Genomic DNA, 18,378 nt, shown 5'->3' on the forward strand with positions numbered 1-18,378 from the left:
CCAGATTTGACTGAGCCAAGATAAAATTATAGTTATTGTCTTAGGAGGTAGTAGGTGGGGAATGAAAGAGTTTGAGTAAATATAAAACAAACCCAAGGACTGAGGCCATCAATCAAGACTGCCCTACAAGCCCCTACCTGTTTTTCCCAATTTAATTTCCCTCTACTCCCTTTCATATATTTGTGTTCCATCCTAAGTGTTCTGCATTCATACCACACAATTTCTCATTTCTGTGTTCACACTGTTGCCTTTCTCCAAAATGTCTATTCCCCCACACCTCGATACTTCTCCTGGCCAATCTCCAAACTCTCTTCATCCTTCAAGACCTCGTTTAAATGACACTTCATCCAAGAAGCTTTCTTTCATCACTCCTGGTATGTATAAACTGTCCAAAGTGCTTAATCTACATCTTACCTCGCTGTGTTCATTATTTTTCTTAATTTGACAAATATCTGAGAACCTCTTATGCACCAGGCTCTACAGATTTGTCTATTTATACACTTGTTTTATCTACTCATTATATTATTAAGTTTTTGAACACAGGATTTTATGTCTGATTCAAAATAAGTTCTGATTCATAGTAACCAATACTAAAGCCTTGCCCATAGTAGGCACTCAAATGTGGTTTGAAGGAAGAAAGGAAGGCACAGCATTTTTAAAAGCTGTATGTGGGCTGGAGACAGCTTAAATCCTAGGCAAAACGATCGGCCTATTTTTGTAACTAAAAAAAGTGATGAAAAATGCTAGAGATTCCTCTGATTTATAAATGGGGGTAGGAGACACTGGAATGACAGACAGATTAGACAGATTTAAAAATTAAATAATTAAACCAGCCTCTATTTCCAGCTTCCTTTTTTTCCACCATTTTTTTTTTAATTTTTGTCTTTCTAGTTTTAAGTGGATGACCTGAGCAATAACCTAAAGAATTCACCTTACATAAGACACTTCAGTTTGGTAAGACAGTTTAAATATATATATAGCAAAGTCAATCTGTCATGTTTTAGAATATTTATAAATTGTGATTGTGCTATAAATTGTAAGGAGGAAGAATTAGGAAACTTTTCTGATACTCCTTTCAAGGTGTTTGCTATCCCACATCTCTGGCCAAAGTGTTCTAGAAGTTAAGAACCATAACATCTCCTTCCTCACCTCCTTTTCAAGGTTACTCTTTTCAGCCCCTCAATCTGTTAGACCCTCTTAGGTTTCCTCATCTATCAGTCTGCTGTCTTGAACCTTCAGGTTCAGCCTATTTCTACATTCGAAAAGTAGAGTTCCCTTAACAAGAGGGACCACTGTCACAATGGCTGCCTGCTTTACTGGAAGCATGGACAAGAACACAGCTATCCTCTGGGATGCATGGGACATCTGAGCTATGGAACTCCTCTTGCTGGAGGAAGGGGAAAAAAAATCACCGATCTAGAGGCTTTGCAATTACTCCTACTCTTGCCAATTTGTCTTTCATTCTTTAAGACTGAGGGGTCCTCTACTCAATACCCTGTAATGGCCTATATGGGAAAAGAATCTAAAAAAAGAGTGGATATATGTATATGTATAACTGATTCATTTTGTTGTACATCTGAAACCAATACAACATTGTAAATCAACTATACACCAATAAAAATTAAATTAAAAAAAAGACTGAGGGGTCAATTAATCAGGCCATAAATACAGTTTCTTTTGCCATCTTTCAGGATCAGACCTATATATAGAATAGTGGAGTCATCTAATGAAAGGTAATCACTGACCAAAAATATAACTACCTGAAATCCACTAAGTATGGATTCATTTGAGTTAAAAAACAAACATGATCTTAGAAAGGATAAGTGAGAGGGAACCTTTCTACAGGCGCTGTATTAGGAAAACCATGTGAGTGACCTAATCCACACAAAGGGAGTGGGGGGTTGATTTAGGGGAAAGGGAGAGGGCAAAGGACAGAAAATCTGTGAGGTCACTTTAGAACATGGTGTATATTTCCAAGGAGGAATTCTGGGAGGACTGGAGAGAACTAAACAACAGAACGAGGGCACTAAGATCCTGAAGGTAGCCAAGCTAAGAAGTAGAAAAAGCCAGAAAGAGCCACAGCTCAGAAGGTTTGGTGAATGAGCTCTAGAGGCTGACTTTACCTTGACCTATTGCCCAGGTCCTCATTTACTCCCAAATGTTCAACCCAGCTCTCACTGTCTGTGGGAGCATCCAAAATGAGGTGGAATGTACCGAAACCTGGTAGGGAAGTGTGACCAAATGAGGCTGGGAGTGGAAGATGTGGAGCTGAAGCCAAGAAAGAGGTTTCAAAAATGGAGCCAAAAGAGCCAGAACCCAAAATGGGATCCAGTTCATTAGAATTACAGGTATTTGGGGACTTCTATGTTTCCCATCCTAAGTTTTATTTCAATTGTTTATGCTAGAAATTCTGAGTATGCCTGGGTCAAAGAAATACGTGATCAGCAGCCACCATTCAGAATTCACCAAGCTCCAATAAAACTGCTTCACTTGAGCTCAGAAAATGGAAACTGGAATAAGGCAGAAATTTGTAGAAACACAAACAATGAAAGTTAGTTTCCCTATAAACATTTCGGAAACAGATAATTACACTAATTAATTTCAAAAGTCCTTCAAGCCAAGGGTAATACACATGTTTGGAGTGAAAACACTCAACAGTAATGGTGTTGCCTCCATACCACCTCCGCCTGCAACCACCACTGCTCATCCCCTCTCACAAGACGTCCAGCCCTGGTGTGAGCTTGCCCTGACGGAACATATGACCCACCTCCTCGCACATAGCCAGTGACATGGCCCTTCCAAGGTACACAAGCCCCATCTGCTCACCTCCAGACTCCTCCCCTCAATTCAACAGCTTCTTAATCTACTCTGGGCGTAACTGTCTCAGTATGTACCTCTACCCCTCTGTCGTTTTACAGATACGAACATATTTCAAATCCTCTCCTGCAGTGCATGACCAACCCCCCCTTAACCCTTCTGAGCTCACTCCCACTCCCACTGATGTGTCAGTGGCAGAAACTCTCTGGAGGTTGACCATTTTCCTCTGATATCTGACCCTGCCAAACTGGGCTCAGTCTGTCTAATTTCATATTACTCCAAAGAGATTTAGAAGTTATTGCAGCTTTCTTATTATTTTTTTCAGAGGAAACACTGTACACTCCCATTCTAGTCAGTCCCCATGTCTCCCTCTTAACACACAGCCTCTCTACATTGTTTAAATTAAGACGAAGGTTAACAAAGGCTCCTTACTCTTTTCCCCAGCCTGCTATTTTCTACTGTTTTCCTATACAGCTACCTGTATAGCTACCCTATCCAATGCTGTTAACTGTTGTTATAAAAATTGGGCAATAGCCCCAGATATTGAAAAATTATAGTGATACTTTCAAACTTGCTAAAATCCTTGCCTCTTCCTCTGCATCAATTATTGTACCACGACTCAGGATCCCCATTCTTCAGTAACTCCCTCTTCTGCTTTACATACTGTAATCTCCCACTTATGGGTGGCCAAGTCCCAGCATCATTTTTTTGCAACCAATTGTAAACCCTGTTCTAGATGTCACCATTCTTTTCAAAATATGTTACTAGGTAGATAAGCTCTAACCCTGCTCTCCTGAATCCTCTAGCACTATGTAGAACTAACAGCACCACTTGTGCAAGTACCCGACCTCACCAAACGCTTTCACATTCATTTTGTTCTTATCTGAGCCTCTCAACATCCCAGAGAGGCACCATTTTTCTTCCCATTTTATAGGTGAGGAAGCCAAGTTGCAGCAAGGATTATGTGACTTATTCAGAGTCAAGTAGATATTTAAATGCTAGAGTCAAGACTCAAACTGGGAACTTTACATCTGACCACGACTCTTTCCGCATACACATTTCTGAGAATAAACCTGGCTGTCAACCAAGCCCAGCACCTCTGGTGTAAGGGGGTGCTTTCGGCCCCATGGCAGATACCTGCCTTGGTCCCTTAGTCCACACCACTATTTTTTACTCTATTTCCCACCCCTAGCACCAAGTCTTGACACACAAACTCACCGCCCTCCCAACCTCCTAAGGATCTTTACTTCTGCCATGTTAACCAAGTTTTTTCTTCTGCTCTAAACAGTCTTGCCCCTTCTCCACTGATAGCCCCTCTGCCAGGAGAAAGGAAGCGGTCTTCCTTCTGTTACAGTGACTTACACTCTTTGGCTCAGAAACTACAAACTTAACTACAAATTCTGTAGAAGTGTACATTATCTATGATTTTGGGTCCATGTTCTCTGTCCTTCCCCTCCGCTGCCCTATTTGAAGTTATCCCATTTTAGATTATAAGCTCCTGGCCCAGAAGGCGCTATTTAGCCAGCTATGGGTACCACCCAGCACAATGCCTTGCATTCAGAAGCATATAAACGTTGATGATTATGATCTTTTTTAAAATAAATAAATAAATTACTCCTGCCCTTGATCTGAAATAATGACAGAAACCAGCTGCCAAAACCACTAAGAGCATTATTTACTTCAATTCAGAGTTTCTGAATAGGAATTAGCATAAAAGAGCCGTAAAGTGAAAGACAAGGGCACATTTGTTTACATGTGGTCCCAAAGGTATAAAGCAAAATACTGAGTAATTTGTTATTAGCTTCCCATCAACAGCAGTCCAGCTCTATTGCATAGCAAGGTCACCCCGGGTAAGAGGATCCTAGTTTCAGCATTCCCATGACAAGGAAAAGGCGATCAGCTATTCCAATTGCATACGTGCTCTGGAAAAGCAACAGCTGGCTGCATATTACTCACCGGTTTATCCTTGATGGTGGGGCTTGACACGCACAGGTACAGTTTCCCATCTTCTTCTAGGCAGGCATCTATCAAAGCTTGCACTGAGCTCTCCTCCTGGAACAGCAGAAAGGCATAGCCTTGGGGAGAACAAAAACAAAAGGGTGGGGGGAGGAATCAGTAAATTAAACTCAAAGTACCAATTAAAAATTTACCTATTGTTTCACTTTGGCAAATTCTTACTAAAATCTAAGAACTTGAAGTGGGACACAGGGAAGTAAGAGTCATTGAGACCCTCATGTGTTAGGTACTCATAGACTTTACCTTGTATTGGGTATTACAGGCACTGTATTAGGTACTTATAGACTTTACTTTGATTAATTTCCATAATTACTCAGGGGGGCAAGTTCAGAACACATCTATGGAATTTCCATTAAATAGGTTTGGTCATCTTTAATGAGAGCAGGCAGACTCACCAATGGCCTGAGCCACAGCGGCTCAGGAAACAAGCATCACCTGCCCTCCAACTTCCACCAAGCTCTAGGCTTGACACATGCTGCAACATGGATGTACCCTGAAAACATTATGCTAACTGAAAGGAGCCAGGCACAAAATACCGCATATTATATGGAATGTCCAGAATAGGCAAATCTAGAGAGACAAAAAATAGATTAGTGGTTGCCTAGGGCTGGGGGAGTGGAGGGAATAGGTACAGTGTTTCTTTTGGGGATGATGAAAATCTTCTAAAATTGACTGTGGTGGTGATTGCACAACTGTGAACATACTGGAAACCACTGAACCGTACATTTTAAATGGGTGAACTGTGAATTATATCTCAACAAAAGTTGTCAAAAAAAAAGCTCAACAATAGGCTAATGTGTCTTTATATGTTATATCTGATGGTGATGCTCTGTTTCTTCAAGGATATTCTCCTGTCTCACGGCTGAATACATGATCTGTGAATGTGGACACGAGCTGCAGGATGTCCATGGACACAGCCAGCTTTGTTCAGTTCAATTCAGTAAGATTTACCGAGCAACTGTTACAAACGAGACACAATCTATGGATTATGAGGAAAATTGAGATGAACGAGACTAGGTTCCAGCTGTCCAGAGACTTATATGATAGAAGAAACAGGCTTTTAGACAATTAACTTCTTGCTACAAAGCTGAGGGAGATAAACAGAAATAAGAAGTACTATGGGAACCCAGACAAGCAAGGAATCTGACTTGAGAGAATCAGCAAAGACGTCAAAGAGGACAATAGATGTTCAAGGGGCCAACTGTGGCACTTGCTGCTACACTGGCATTCATGAATGGCAGCTGAGCAAAGGCCCATGATGAGCTAGTCTAAACCTGAGTATTCAGCTGTTCAACCTCTCTACAATCCCTTCAGCTTTGCTAAGTCTCTCAGCTGTCACCTCCACTCCCAGTCCTGCTACTGACCTCAAAGGAAATCATCACCAATAAGACTCTCCTCTGGCGCACTGTGTGCCAGAAAGATGTGAGTGGTGAAGAAGGATAAGAACCCCCGTGTTCAGAAGCTTCTCACACATCAAACAAAGATGCTAATCAACTGGCCTAGAAGCAAAGCTCTCTGGAGTCCTGGGCAGCACGTGATGACAGTGGCAGTGGACAGTGAATAATGGGTACTCTTTATCCTTTTCCCCAACTCCTCATCTACTATACAGAGCATCCAAGCAAACAGAGTAGGAAAAAGATCAATCATTATGTAGCACACCAGGAGTGGCCAATGCAACAGGCAGAAGCCAATACGAAGGGGAAAGCACCACGCCCACAGGAATGGGTATGGAGCTACAAGATGGAGGCTGCCTACATGGCAGGACCCAGAGCTGTTTTCTGGGCTTTGCTCCCAGGCTAGATGGGTCAAAGGATTCAGCAGATGGCCAGGCAAGAACAATAAAACTTAACTGCAAAACTAGAAAGGATAATACATCATTTCTTCATACCCCCTCTCTTTTCGAAATAGTATCAAATGATTACCAAGCCCCAGCGAATCTATTAAAAGTTCAATGTTTTCATTTAATGTGAGAACATTAATTACACTTGCCAAAGAGAATATTAGAGGTCAGTGAGTTAAAAAACGCAAAGATCACAAAGAGGAGGTCTCAGCATGTCCTCTCAAACCTCCTGCCTCACCAAGTTAAATCTTGGTGCAAATCTTCCACAAAGGTCCTCAGAGGCGTGCTGAATATCTTGCTCTCGGAGAGGACCCTGTCTGTGTACAGTACGCGCAGGCACATCAAAAAGGCCTGGGGACGGGGCAGCTCAGTGAGCTGGGGTTCTCTCTAGCTCCTTGCCTCTGCAAGGCCACCGAGCTGGCTGCACCTTTCCTGCACATTGCTGCCCACCTCTTACAATCTTCCACACCAAATCCCACACTGTGTTCAACTTGGGCATCAGAGGAAAGGGAGGGTGTCTCCCCATAGCAGCTGAATAGCTACCACAAAATCACACAGATTTTTCACCCAGGCCTGTCTCACAGCCATAAATGACAACACTGGCAATAGACAGAGTAAAAACAACTGGGAGTCACAAGCAAAAGCCTGCTACAAATATTATTACCAAGGAAAATACCTACAACTTCTTTTCCTTTCCCAGGGAATGGGCCAATTTCTTCAGAATGGCTCTTTTACAACAAATCATCTCTCCTCCCTGATCAGCAAGCTGCTACTCTCAGTAACAACAACATTCTCTTAGCACCACAGATAAGGGGTGTAACTCAAGTCCAGCCATTTCCTTCAACCCTGCCTCCTACCTCAGGCCTTTCAACCAAAACAAAATTCACCAGAGACCCCAACACACCCATGAAAACAACTTCATGATACGTTCACCTACTAAAACACCTTCTGATATCTCAAGGTCAACCAAACCCAGATAACAACAGAAATCGGAGGATTAAAAAAAAAAATCAGGAAGGAAGAAAACTTCAAACACATTTCCCTTTTGATCTTCAGAAATTCGAGGTCAAAGTAAACAAAGTAGAAAAAGGTCCCTTCAAGAATAACAAGGTCTGGGCTTCTCTGGTGGTGCAGTGGTTGAGAGTCCGCCTGCCGATGCAGGGGACGCAGGTTCGTGCCCCGGTCCGGGAAGATCCCACATGCCGCGGAGCGGCTAGGCCCGTGAGCCATGGCCGCTGAGCCTGCGTGTCCGGAGCCTGTGCTCCGCAATAGGAGAGGCCACAACAGTGAGAGGCCCGCGTACCGCAAAAAAAAAAAAAAAAAAAAAGAATAACAAGGTCAACGTGAGATGGACATTAAATCAATGATTTACTAAAAGGCAAATTCCACATGGTCCTACAGAAAGAGTTCTGGACTAGGAGTCAAAATGCCTGGATTTGGGTCCTAGTCCTAACACTTATTGGCTGTGTAGTAATAACAGCTAACAGCTAACATTTATTGAGCATCTACTATGCACCAGGCACTGTTTCTAAGTGCCTTATGTGTATTAACTCGTTTCATCTTCACACACACTCTGAGATAGTCACTATTTTAAATTCTGTTTTACAGTTAAAGAAACATCAAGAGTGATTAAGCGACTTGTTTGATGGTGATTGTTCTATCACCCAGTAAGTGGTGGAATCATGGACTTGAATGTTAAAGTTTCTGAGTCTCAATGGCCTACATGGGAAAAGAATGTAAAAAGGAGTGGATATATGTATATGTATAACTGATTCACTTTTCTGTACAGCAGAAACTAACAGAACATTGTAAGTCAACTCTACTCCAATAAAACTTAAAAAAAAAAAGTTTCTGAGTCTTGGCTCTTTTATCTATAAAATGAAGATTATCCTATGGAGATGAAGGCTGTGAGATAATATATATAAAGTGCTTTGAAAACTAGGATATCGTGCAAGTGTCAATTTTTCTTCTACTGCATTTTCAGTTATTTTTTGTGATAATGTAAAATTAAATTATTTTGCATATGGTCTCATTATAAAAATTAGAGTTCAGATTAATGAGATACTTTCTTCTTTGCATTTGCGAGCATTTGGTGAATAAAGGGAAGGAATCTAGATACTAAAGGAAAACAGTTTTTGAATGACAGGCTAAATAAATATTACTGTAAACAATCAATAAAGTGACAATATTTGCTTTCATATATCATTAGCAAGTTCTATTAGGAGAGAGAATCATCCAATGTGGTACTATTTGCTGATTTTCATACACTCTTTAAATAAAAGCCTATTATACCTATAAATCAAGCTCCTCAAACTGTCACTATGATGGCAGGTTCTTCTGTTCGTTTGAAAGGTATAAAAAAAACTTGGCCCAAAAGTTATAAACTCCCTCTGTTTTCCCTTGCCCTCTGAGCCAGCCAAGAGATAACAGGATTATAAAAACTCAAGTTTCAGAAATGGTGACCTTCTTACCCAAGTACCTAAGAAGTGTGGTGAGCTATGGGAGGCCCTCAACTCAGAGCCAGTCTGTAGGTGGAAACAGGGGCTCTGGGGAAGCAGTAGGAACTCTTGGCATGGTCACCATCACCACCCTGGATTATGGGCAGAGCAGGAAGCTGCTTGCTTTCCCACTGGTGCCAAATAGGTTGGGAAGGAAAGGTAGAACAGTGAGGGATTTTTGGACAAGCCTGAACTGACCAATGTACTTCTCTGGGGTAAAGAGGTATGGAGTGAGAGAGGGGACTTAACTGGGATAATTCCATTTTATTTGACCAAGTTTTTGAAGGATAAATTTAATTAAAGATTTTTTTCCTCTTAATACCCAAAACACATTGAGTATAACAACCTCCAAAATGTTCTTGGCTACCTTTCAAAAACAAAGCTTCCTGAGCTCTTAAATACATAAGTTTTCATGTTATAATTTTTTTATACTTGATCCCTAGTACAAAAAACAGTCACCACCAACTTCACCACCACAAACACCAGTTACTAAGTGCTTACAATGTGTGACGCACTTTGCCAATAATAAACACTTTACCTCACAGTAATTCTATGAGGTAAATACAGTTGTTATTATTACCATTTTACAGATGAGGAAACTGAAGCTCTGAGAGGTTAAGGGATACCTCAGATTAAAACCTAGAGATTAAATTTGGGATTGAAATTTAGGTCAGCTTCCAGAGCCCTCATTCTTTATCCACTAACTTATACTGTCTTACCTAAAAATGATGAGATAAAGTTTTCAATATCACTAGCAAATAAATACTTGCCTATTTATTATTTATTGTCACTTTTGTGACAGTGATCATTTGACAGTGGTTTAGTGGCATGAAGTGGTCACCTGTGCTTTAGTCCTACAATTTAAGGTCTATGCAGATATATTTGCTCTAAAGCCCACCAAAACTATATTAAGAAGAGCTATAAGACCAAATAATCTCAGCTCAAAAAAAAAACCAACTATATTAAGAAGAGCTGAAATGATGAATTTCAAAATAATCAGAAGTTTAGTTTTAGTTTATTTAGGTCAATAGAATTATCATATTTAGTAAAGATGCTTATTGTTTTCAATGTATTTTTAAGTTGTATATTTAGAATGAAGGCTCTTGAGGGAGTTAAAGAGCAGATCTCACTAAATTAGACTTTAATAAAATGAACATCACCATCACAGTAATCATCAGCTTAAGCAAGTATCTTCAATGGATGCTAAAACCATTGGGTAAATCTGGGAGGGGATACAAGATACTCATGCTATCTTAAGGTATCACTTTGAAGATGAATAAGTATTTGCAAAGGGAGAAAAAGGTACTTTCACAGTGGAGAAATCTGGCAGACAGCACCATAACCAAATGACCGCTCCGAACATCACCAACAACAGGGCAAACTGACATCATGTGCCTCTCGTATTATGTCCTTCTCGGTGCAGCACGTCATCTGCTAAGAGTGTTTCCCCTGAATCTCATTATGAAGAAACAAACCTATCATTCCAAATTAAGTGACAGTCTATAAAACATCTGGCAGGAACTCTTCAAATGATACAAAAGACAAAAAGCCTAGGAAAGTATCTAAAGTAAAGGAGACTAAAGAGACATGACAACTAAATGTATGGCTAGACTGTGACTGGATCTTGGATTTAAAAAAAAAAAGCTCTAAAGGACATTACTAGAATAATCTGGATACTTCTTGTTCTCAGAAGACATATGGTGAATCATTTAGGAGTGAGGGGTCTTAATGTCTACAATTTACTCTCAAACGATTCATCAAAAAATATGTATGTATATATACACATACTGACCAAAAAAAAACCAGAAAGCAAATGTGGCAAAATGCTAACAACTGGTGAACCTAGAGGAAGGCAGTATAGGCATTCACTGTACTATTCTTACAACTTTTCTGTACATCTTGAAATTTTTCAAAAGAAAAATTTGTGGAAAAAAATCAAAACCACAGGTCTCTCTGGAGAAGAGGGTAATATACTCTCTTATTCTTGAAAGAGGTGTGTGGTCTTCTGAAAGACCTAATAGTTCTTAAAATCAACTAATGCTCTTAGTGATTTATATGTTTTAAGTAGCAACTACAATGGAAAAACAATTCCAACTTGTAGAGCTGTGCCCTGAGCTATGGCTACATTCATAAAATGGTGACTGACAAGGGAGGACTGGTTTCTGATGACAGGAGGTCAGCCCCAGAAGGAAGGATCCAAGGTCTGGACAGAGAGAGAGATCGCTCCTTGCACAGAATCCAGGCTCCCTGATTTCCTGTGACCTTCCTAGAGAGACCTGAAGGGCACCTCTCCAGCCAGAGCTGAATGAGTTCAGACATTTTTGGCACAGGAAGTCTGTTCCAAACATTCTCCCTGACCTTGGCTTTCAGGTCAGAGGACCTACCTGGTTTGCCTCAGGAGTCTTTGCCTTTGGATTCAATTCAATAGAACCAAATATGTTTAGGAGGTACAAGGCAGGATACTAGGCACTGAAGCTACAAAGATAAATAAGTCAAGAAAGAACCCTGCCCTGGAAAAACTCAGCCTGTAAATAAGTGACTGAGAAACAACAAGAAAAGTGCTAGTTGGGATTATAGCCTATAAAACACTGGTGGGAGACAAATGGAGCAGAGGTGCCCAAACATCAGGGAAAGTCATACAGTAAAGGCCACATCTGGGCTGGAGGACAACTGCTTTTCTAGGAAGCAAGGGCAATCCAAGTTCATGAAACAGCACAGGCCAAGGCTTCAAAGGGCCAAAGATTGGCTTATTTGGAAAACAGTGAGTAGTGTGCATTAGTTAAGAGTATAGGATTGGGGGTACCAGGTGGGAAGAGATGAAGCAGCTCATCAACCCCGTCTGCTGCCTGGAGAACACAGTAAGTCTCTGAACTGGATTCCTTATTCATTCTCCTCTTGGATGAGAACCTCTGATCTCCAAGACTGACTGAACACTTACTATGCACCCTAGGCAATGCAGGGGAATTCTGACATGAGCAAGTCCTTGTTCTCAAGAAATTTATAAACCAGTACATGAAGGTCATGAAGAATAAGTATAAAGAGAACTCTAATTTAGGAACAATGCATTCAGGACCCTTAGAAGTATTTTCTAAGCGTATTTTTAAAAGTTGGATTTCATAGAAGGAAGACAGATCTTTCAGTGAAGAAGACATGGATAGAGAAATCAGGGAAGACTTTCTGTCGGTGGTGGCACAGGAGCCAGATCTTAGGTGAAAAATTGGATAAGGACATTTCAAGGGAAGGATTTAGCCTAATTAAGATGTAGAGATATCTCAGCAGGTACTGTCCATGGATGCCTAAACATTCCCCTTGGATTCAGAACCAAACATATTTCTTTGATTGTATTTACTACAAAGAGCTGAGGCTCAAACATTTTGGCTCAAGCCTGTTTCGTGTTTTCTATTACACTAGTGACTGTTTCTTGGTGGGCTTGTTGCTTGGCAGGTAGGGGTGGGGGAAGGTGAGAATGGACAAGAAAACAAGTCTGATGGGTAGAACCACCCCAGAGTTGAAAACTGGCAGTCTACTTCCTGTGTTTTTAGTAAAGTCCTGCAGTCCAGGGCAGTGACCTGGGGCATTTGGGCTTAAAGTCTGCTCTGTTTACGTAACCACACATTCCCTATATAAAGAGGTCCTTGTGAAGTCTGCCAAATCTGTCAGTTCTAGTCACAGTCAGTTCTAACAAGCACCTGACCAAGAAAACTGAGATCAGACTGGGGGTGTGGGAAGGAACTGGTCAAACTAGTTGGGCAGTTTTATTTTTACTGAACAACGTATTTTCATCAGGGGGAAGGACACTAATATTATTTAACCTCTATGAAGCCTAAGTGCTGGTGCATGTGTACACTGTCTCACATAATCCTTTTAATAGCAATGAGCAGTATTAACTCAGATGAGTAAACTGAGGTTCAGGGATTAAATAACTTGCTTAAGGTCATCTAGCTGGTAACTGCTGGCACCCATGTCTGAGTCCACAAATATCTAGTTCTTGCCCCACTGCTTGTTGCTCTGCCTCATGCAGCATCAAACAATTGGCAAATTCTACATTTTAACCCAGTAGACGCTTCCCTGAAGATGAAGCTTTAGCCCAGTCCTGCTTGTAGATTGCCTGAACTCTGACAATCTAATTTCTCCTCCTTGCACTTTAATGCTCCTCTGATGAGTTCTTAACGCTGCTGCCAATGGGTTTTCTTGGCATCACCATTTCTCCTCAAGATGAAGGCTATCCTGTTCTATTTTGAAAGACAACCCAAGTCTTTGCTCTCAGCTTTCAAAATGTTTCACCAGATCCTCTCAGTCAGCTTCCCATTCTGAACTCTTTCAAATGATACATCCTCTCTTGGTCTCTCTTGCTCATAGCCTTAGCCCTATCCAATTCCTGTCAGCAAGTCCTGCCCCAAGCTACGCCCTCTTCTAAAACATTCTCTCTGCCTCAGCCTACCAAATTTGCAGCTGGCATTTCAGTTCCTGAATTTTACTCTCTTCAAAAGAAAGTTCTCAAAAAAAAAAAAAAAAAAAAAAAAGTTCTCATCGGGGGTGGTTTTGGCTTCTCTGAACTGAACAAGCATCCCTCCCTTTCCAGTACCTCTGCCTGGGGATAGCACAACAAGTACTGCTGTGACACAGTACAAGATGTCTATGTTATTTAAGTGCTGCTCAGCTTTGTCCTGTGGCCTGTACATTCCTTCTGCCCATTCCGTTTTATACAGTCCCTCAAACTATTAATGCTTTGAAATCAAACACTAACTCTAACAGTTCCCCTTTAATATAACGCAAAAGAGAGAAATGTTTAATAGAACAGTTTAAACTGAGGGTGTGCTAAGCTTTTAAAAGCAACAATAGAATGCTGCTCCATCTGTTCAAAACAGGACAAAACAGAACAAAAAGTCCACTCTTGCTGCTCTGCAATACAGTTTCCATGTTTTTATGAGAAAATCCATCCGGAGAGCAAAAACTTCAATCAGTCAAATATTAAAATATAGGATTCATAATTCACCAAAGAGTATGAGTACTATAAGCCAGGACCTGCATTAAAAAAAAAAAAAGGCCAAGTATTACTCAAAAGCTTACAAACTGCAAAACGTTAAGTACACGCTAAAACTCCATTAGGTTCCCAACTCGATCAGTTTATATAACTCAGAAGGTGGAAAAACTTGGAATCTGGGCCTAAAACAACACTGACTTATTTTCATCCAAGTTACGCTACAAGGGAAAAAAATGTGAAGTTTGAAAACTTTCCTTTCCAAAGCCAGATTTAGACAAACTGAAGGAAAAAGGAAAGAGATGCTGTGAATCCAGCCCACTGTAGCTTCACAATGACCTATTTTGCCCATTTCAAGTAAAGTCCTCTTTCCTGTTCTTCAAACAGCATCTCCTTAGCTGGTCAGATCAAAGTCAATCTGAATCCCATGTGGCCCGGCTTATGCCAGGTTCACAAACCATGCTGGTATTGTATAAACTTCCATGCCTGCATGACCTTGGTCACAAGGACTGGCAGTCAAGTCAGCCTGACCGGTGTACAGGAAATACGTGATCACCAGTAGAAACAGCCACTTAGAAGTACACACTTTACTCAAGGTGGGAGGGAATCATCAGAGCGCAAGGCATGGGTCACTCTCGCATAAATATGCATGACTGTTACTGTTCGATCCACCTGGCTGTGCACCTGAATTGCTAGGGCTGAAGCTGGCTTCCGTATGGGCTGAGGACGCCAGCACCATCGACTTAACACAGCTTCAGAGCCATGTGGCCAATCGCCTGTCCAACATCTGCAGCTGGCTGCTGTCCCTGCCTTTGCCCCAGAGGTCTCTGCCAACAGTGGTATAGTGTAGCTGCGCTCACTGCCCAGGAGATGCCAGCTCCTCTCCCTGGCCCCAGCCCCACCACAAGAGGTAAGACTGTTTGTTGGCAGTATCAGGAGCAGTTGCTTGGTTCAGAACCAGGCAGGGGTAGAAGGCTCAGGGTAGGTAGACATTTTTTTTTGTAGCTCCAGTAACAGCAACTTTGGACATGGGCTATTCTCCCAGGAGGCAATGAAGGAGGTGATGCTAAGCACATCTACCATCATAAAAGTTTGCCCTGCCCAACTTACCTTCCTAGCTGCCACATTCCCAGTCCCATGCTCGAGGAAGCAGAGCTAAACCATTTGCTTCTTTTATTTTTTATTAAGCAGTCAGGGATTCTAAGGCCACTACCATTAGGATGGGCTATGTCACAGCAAGGGGTTAAAAGATGAACGGAACCAATCAGATTCCCTCTCTCTGGACTCCAACTAGAAATATGAAAACAATTTGCCCACTGGAAGCACAAACAGAGAGGAGCACACATGCAGAGAAGAGCTGAGTCACGATAATGTGGAACATTACAATGAAGAATTAATAGCTCCCACTGTTCAAATCCTCGCAGCCTGCCACCCCCTAGCACAGTCTCCATGACACCTGGTTGTGTCACAGCTCCTATTTTTGGGCTTTCCTTGTCACTCATAACTACTTCCCCAATTTGAAGGAGCACAAGAGAACCCTCTGATCCTCATGTCCAGAAATGGTGTGGTATCACCCCAGAGGCAAAATCCCATGATTAAGCTATAGCTAAAGGGCAGCTCAGACCTATAGCCTCAGCCTAAACCAGCTCTTTGGAAATACCCCAGCTATGTCAGTGTGGCCAACAGAATAGAAGAATTCAGGAAAAAGCCAAGGATCACTTTCATTTTTAAATAGCTATGAAAGTGTGCCATGGGTCATATAGCTTAAGTTGCTAATTTTTAAATAAAATCCAGCCCTGTAAATAACAGCATAATTTATCAGATTATATAGTTTAAACCTATCTTCCTTTCCCACAAATTATACACCCTAGCAAAACAAAGATTATTTTCTTGGTAATTCACCAGGTAAAATAGTATAAACTATTAGTCTTCCCAGTTCAAGTCTGTCTAATAAGAGCTGTGTGCTCCTAGGAAAAGACACATCACCTCTTTTGAGTCTTAGGTTAAAATAAAGGTTGGGGCTTCCCTGGTGGCGCAGTGGTTGAGAGTCCGCCTGCTGATGCAGGGGACATGGGTTCGTGCCCCGGTCCGGGAAGATCCCACATGCCGCGGAGCGGCTGGGCCCGTGAGCCATGGCCGCTGGGCCTGCGCGTCCGGAGCACACGCAATGGGAGAGGCCACAACAGTGAGAGGCCTGCGTACCGCAAAAAAAAAAGGTTGAATTAGAATGAGACGATCTTTAGGGCAACTCTAAAATTTGATGGACTCTACAAGTAATGAGCTCATCATTTGCAAAGATAAAATTCATTCATTAACAAACATCTGAGGGCTAGCCGTTGATGCAGGTACTGAGTATAGAGCAGTGAACAAAACATAAAAATCCCTGTTCTCATAAAACTTACATTCCAATCTGGAAAGCAGAAAAACACATATACTTTTTTTCAGGTTGTGATAAAATAGGTACTTTGAGGAAAAATAAAATGAGGGTAAGAGGTACAGAGAGTAAGAGGGTAGAGGGGCTGCTATGTGAGATGAGGAAGTCAAGAAAGGTCTCCCTGTGAAGGTGTCATTTGAGCAGAGGTCTGTCTAAGGGAAGAGAGGAGTGGTCCATTCAGAAATTTGGGGGAAGATGGTTTTAGACAAAAGGAAGTACTAAGCCCCTGAGAAGCCTTAGTTTACCTCAAGGAATAGCAAAGGAGTCAGTGTGGCCAGAGAAGGTAAGGCAGAGAAGGACAGAAGATGATGTCAAAGAACACCCAGGACTTGACCGATGAGACCCAAGAGGAAAAGGTTTAAATGTTTCATGTACAAGATTCATATTGATGTGGTTCCTGGCTTCTGCAGGGGTCCATTATATTCCAAACACGTAGGCAAAAAGGTAAGTCCACAACTGTAATGTACCATTTATCTGACTCGGAAAATGTGCTGCAGATGTCCAAATTAGCATAAATTTCATAAAGAAAATTGCTTTGGGAAGCCATGTGATATCAAATCCGGAGTCATTAGGATTTTCATTTCTTTTAACTCTGGTTAAGCTTCTGCTGCAAATTTATCCTAAAGAAAATACTATGAAAGGAAAACCACACACAAAAGGATATATTAACAGAAGCATTATTTATAATAGCCTACATAACCAACAAGCAAGTCAATTATGGTGCAGCAGTAGGTTAGGCAGCCACTTAAAAACTATGAAAATTAAGCAGAAACTTGGGAGGAAGGAGAATGGAAAACTGTATCTCTGCTATTATTACACTCCCACAGAAAAAGATATATATGAATAAAGACTGGAGGGAAACAAAACTGATGATGGTTGGCTCCACTAGGGAGGCAGGATTATTCTCACTGCTTATAACACTTGTTCACTGTGGCCAGATTGCTTTGTTCTGCTTCTACTACTTCATTAAAATATTAAGGCCTAGAATTAGGATAACAACAGAAATTACTATGATCATGCACTTGACAAGAGGGCCACATGCAACTCTATTCCATGAAGGACTTCTCAATAACGCTGTGATATCTGATGGTGCTGACTATTCTTTCTTGAAGCTTCTTTCCTTGCACCTCCATAGCCACAGACATACCCCCAGTCCTTCACTCACCTGCATCTCCACTGCAATGTCCTCTTTTTCTTTCTGGTTCCTGACAAAACTTACTTATTAATGGCTTTTCATTTTCTTTTCCCTCCACGCTATAAAGATGACTCGCAAGAGATGTGTACCTCCAGCTCCAGACTCTTTTCCAAAACTCCCTAGTCACAATTCCAACTGCCCATTAGGAATTTCCCCTCAGATAAGATGTGAGGACATACCAAACTCTACAGATCTTCAAACATTTCAACACCACACCAAACTGGTTTTCCCTCTGCTGATTCCCTCACATTCAATAGTGTCACGATTCTCCCATTCAGTGGAAGGAATTTTAGCACAACCCTGCCATCAAATCTATCACCATCATGATTTACTCTATCAGTAAGACCACTGGTCCCTTTCTCCCTTCATTCTAGTAATACCTCAATGCTACTATCTTAGGAGTTCATGGTCCTTATTACTTCTTATGAGCTTGATTACAGAAAACAGCTAAACGGTTTTGCTGACCCTGGCTAAAAAACCAAAACCAAATACTAAACCTAACCTCTCCCTTGCTTAAAAAAAAAAAGAAAAAAAAAGTCTTGAATGATATCTGAGCTCTAAGAAAGTATCCTATGTGCACTGTCTCATTTAATCCTC

General features: G+C 41.3%; 1 protein-coding gene across 8 annotated transcripts in view; it reads right to left on the reverse strand.

The window, feature by feature from the left end:
* Nucleotides 1-18,378, reverse strand: part of CPEB3 (cytoplasmic polyadenylation element binding protein 3) — a 178,237-nt gene that overhangs the window by 41,608 nt on the left and 118,251 nt on the right. For all 8 annotated transcript variants that reach the window (XM_049696525.1, XM_049696524.1, XM_049696522.1 and 5 more), the window contains one exon: nucleotides 4,774-4,892. In XM_049696525.1, the coding sequence (XP_049552482.1) occupies nucleotides 4,774-4,892 (119 nt within the window). The remainder of the gene's footprint in view (nucleotides 1-4,773; nucleotides 4,893-18,378) is intronic.

This window comes from Orcinus orca, chromosome 14 (genome assembly GCF_937001465.1).
Source record: "Orcinus orca chromosome 14, mOrcOrc1.1, whole genome shotgun sequence".
In the NCBI taxonomy this organism is placed as follows: Eukaryota; Metazoa; Chordata; class Mammalia; order Artiodactyla; family Delphinidae; genus Orcinus; species Orcinus orca.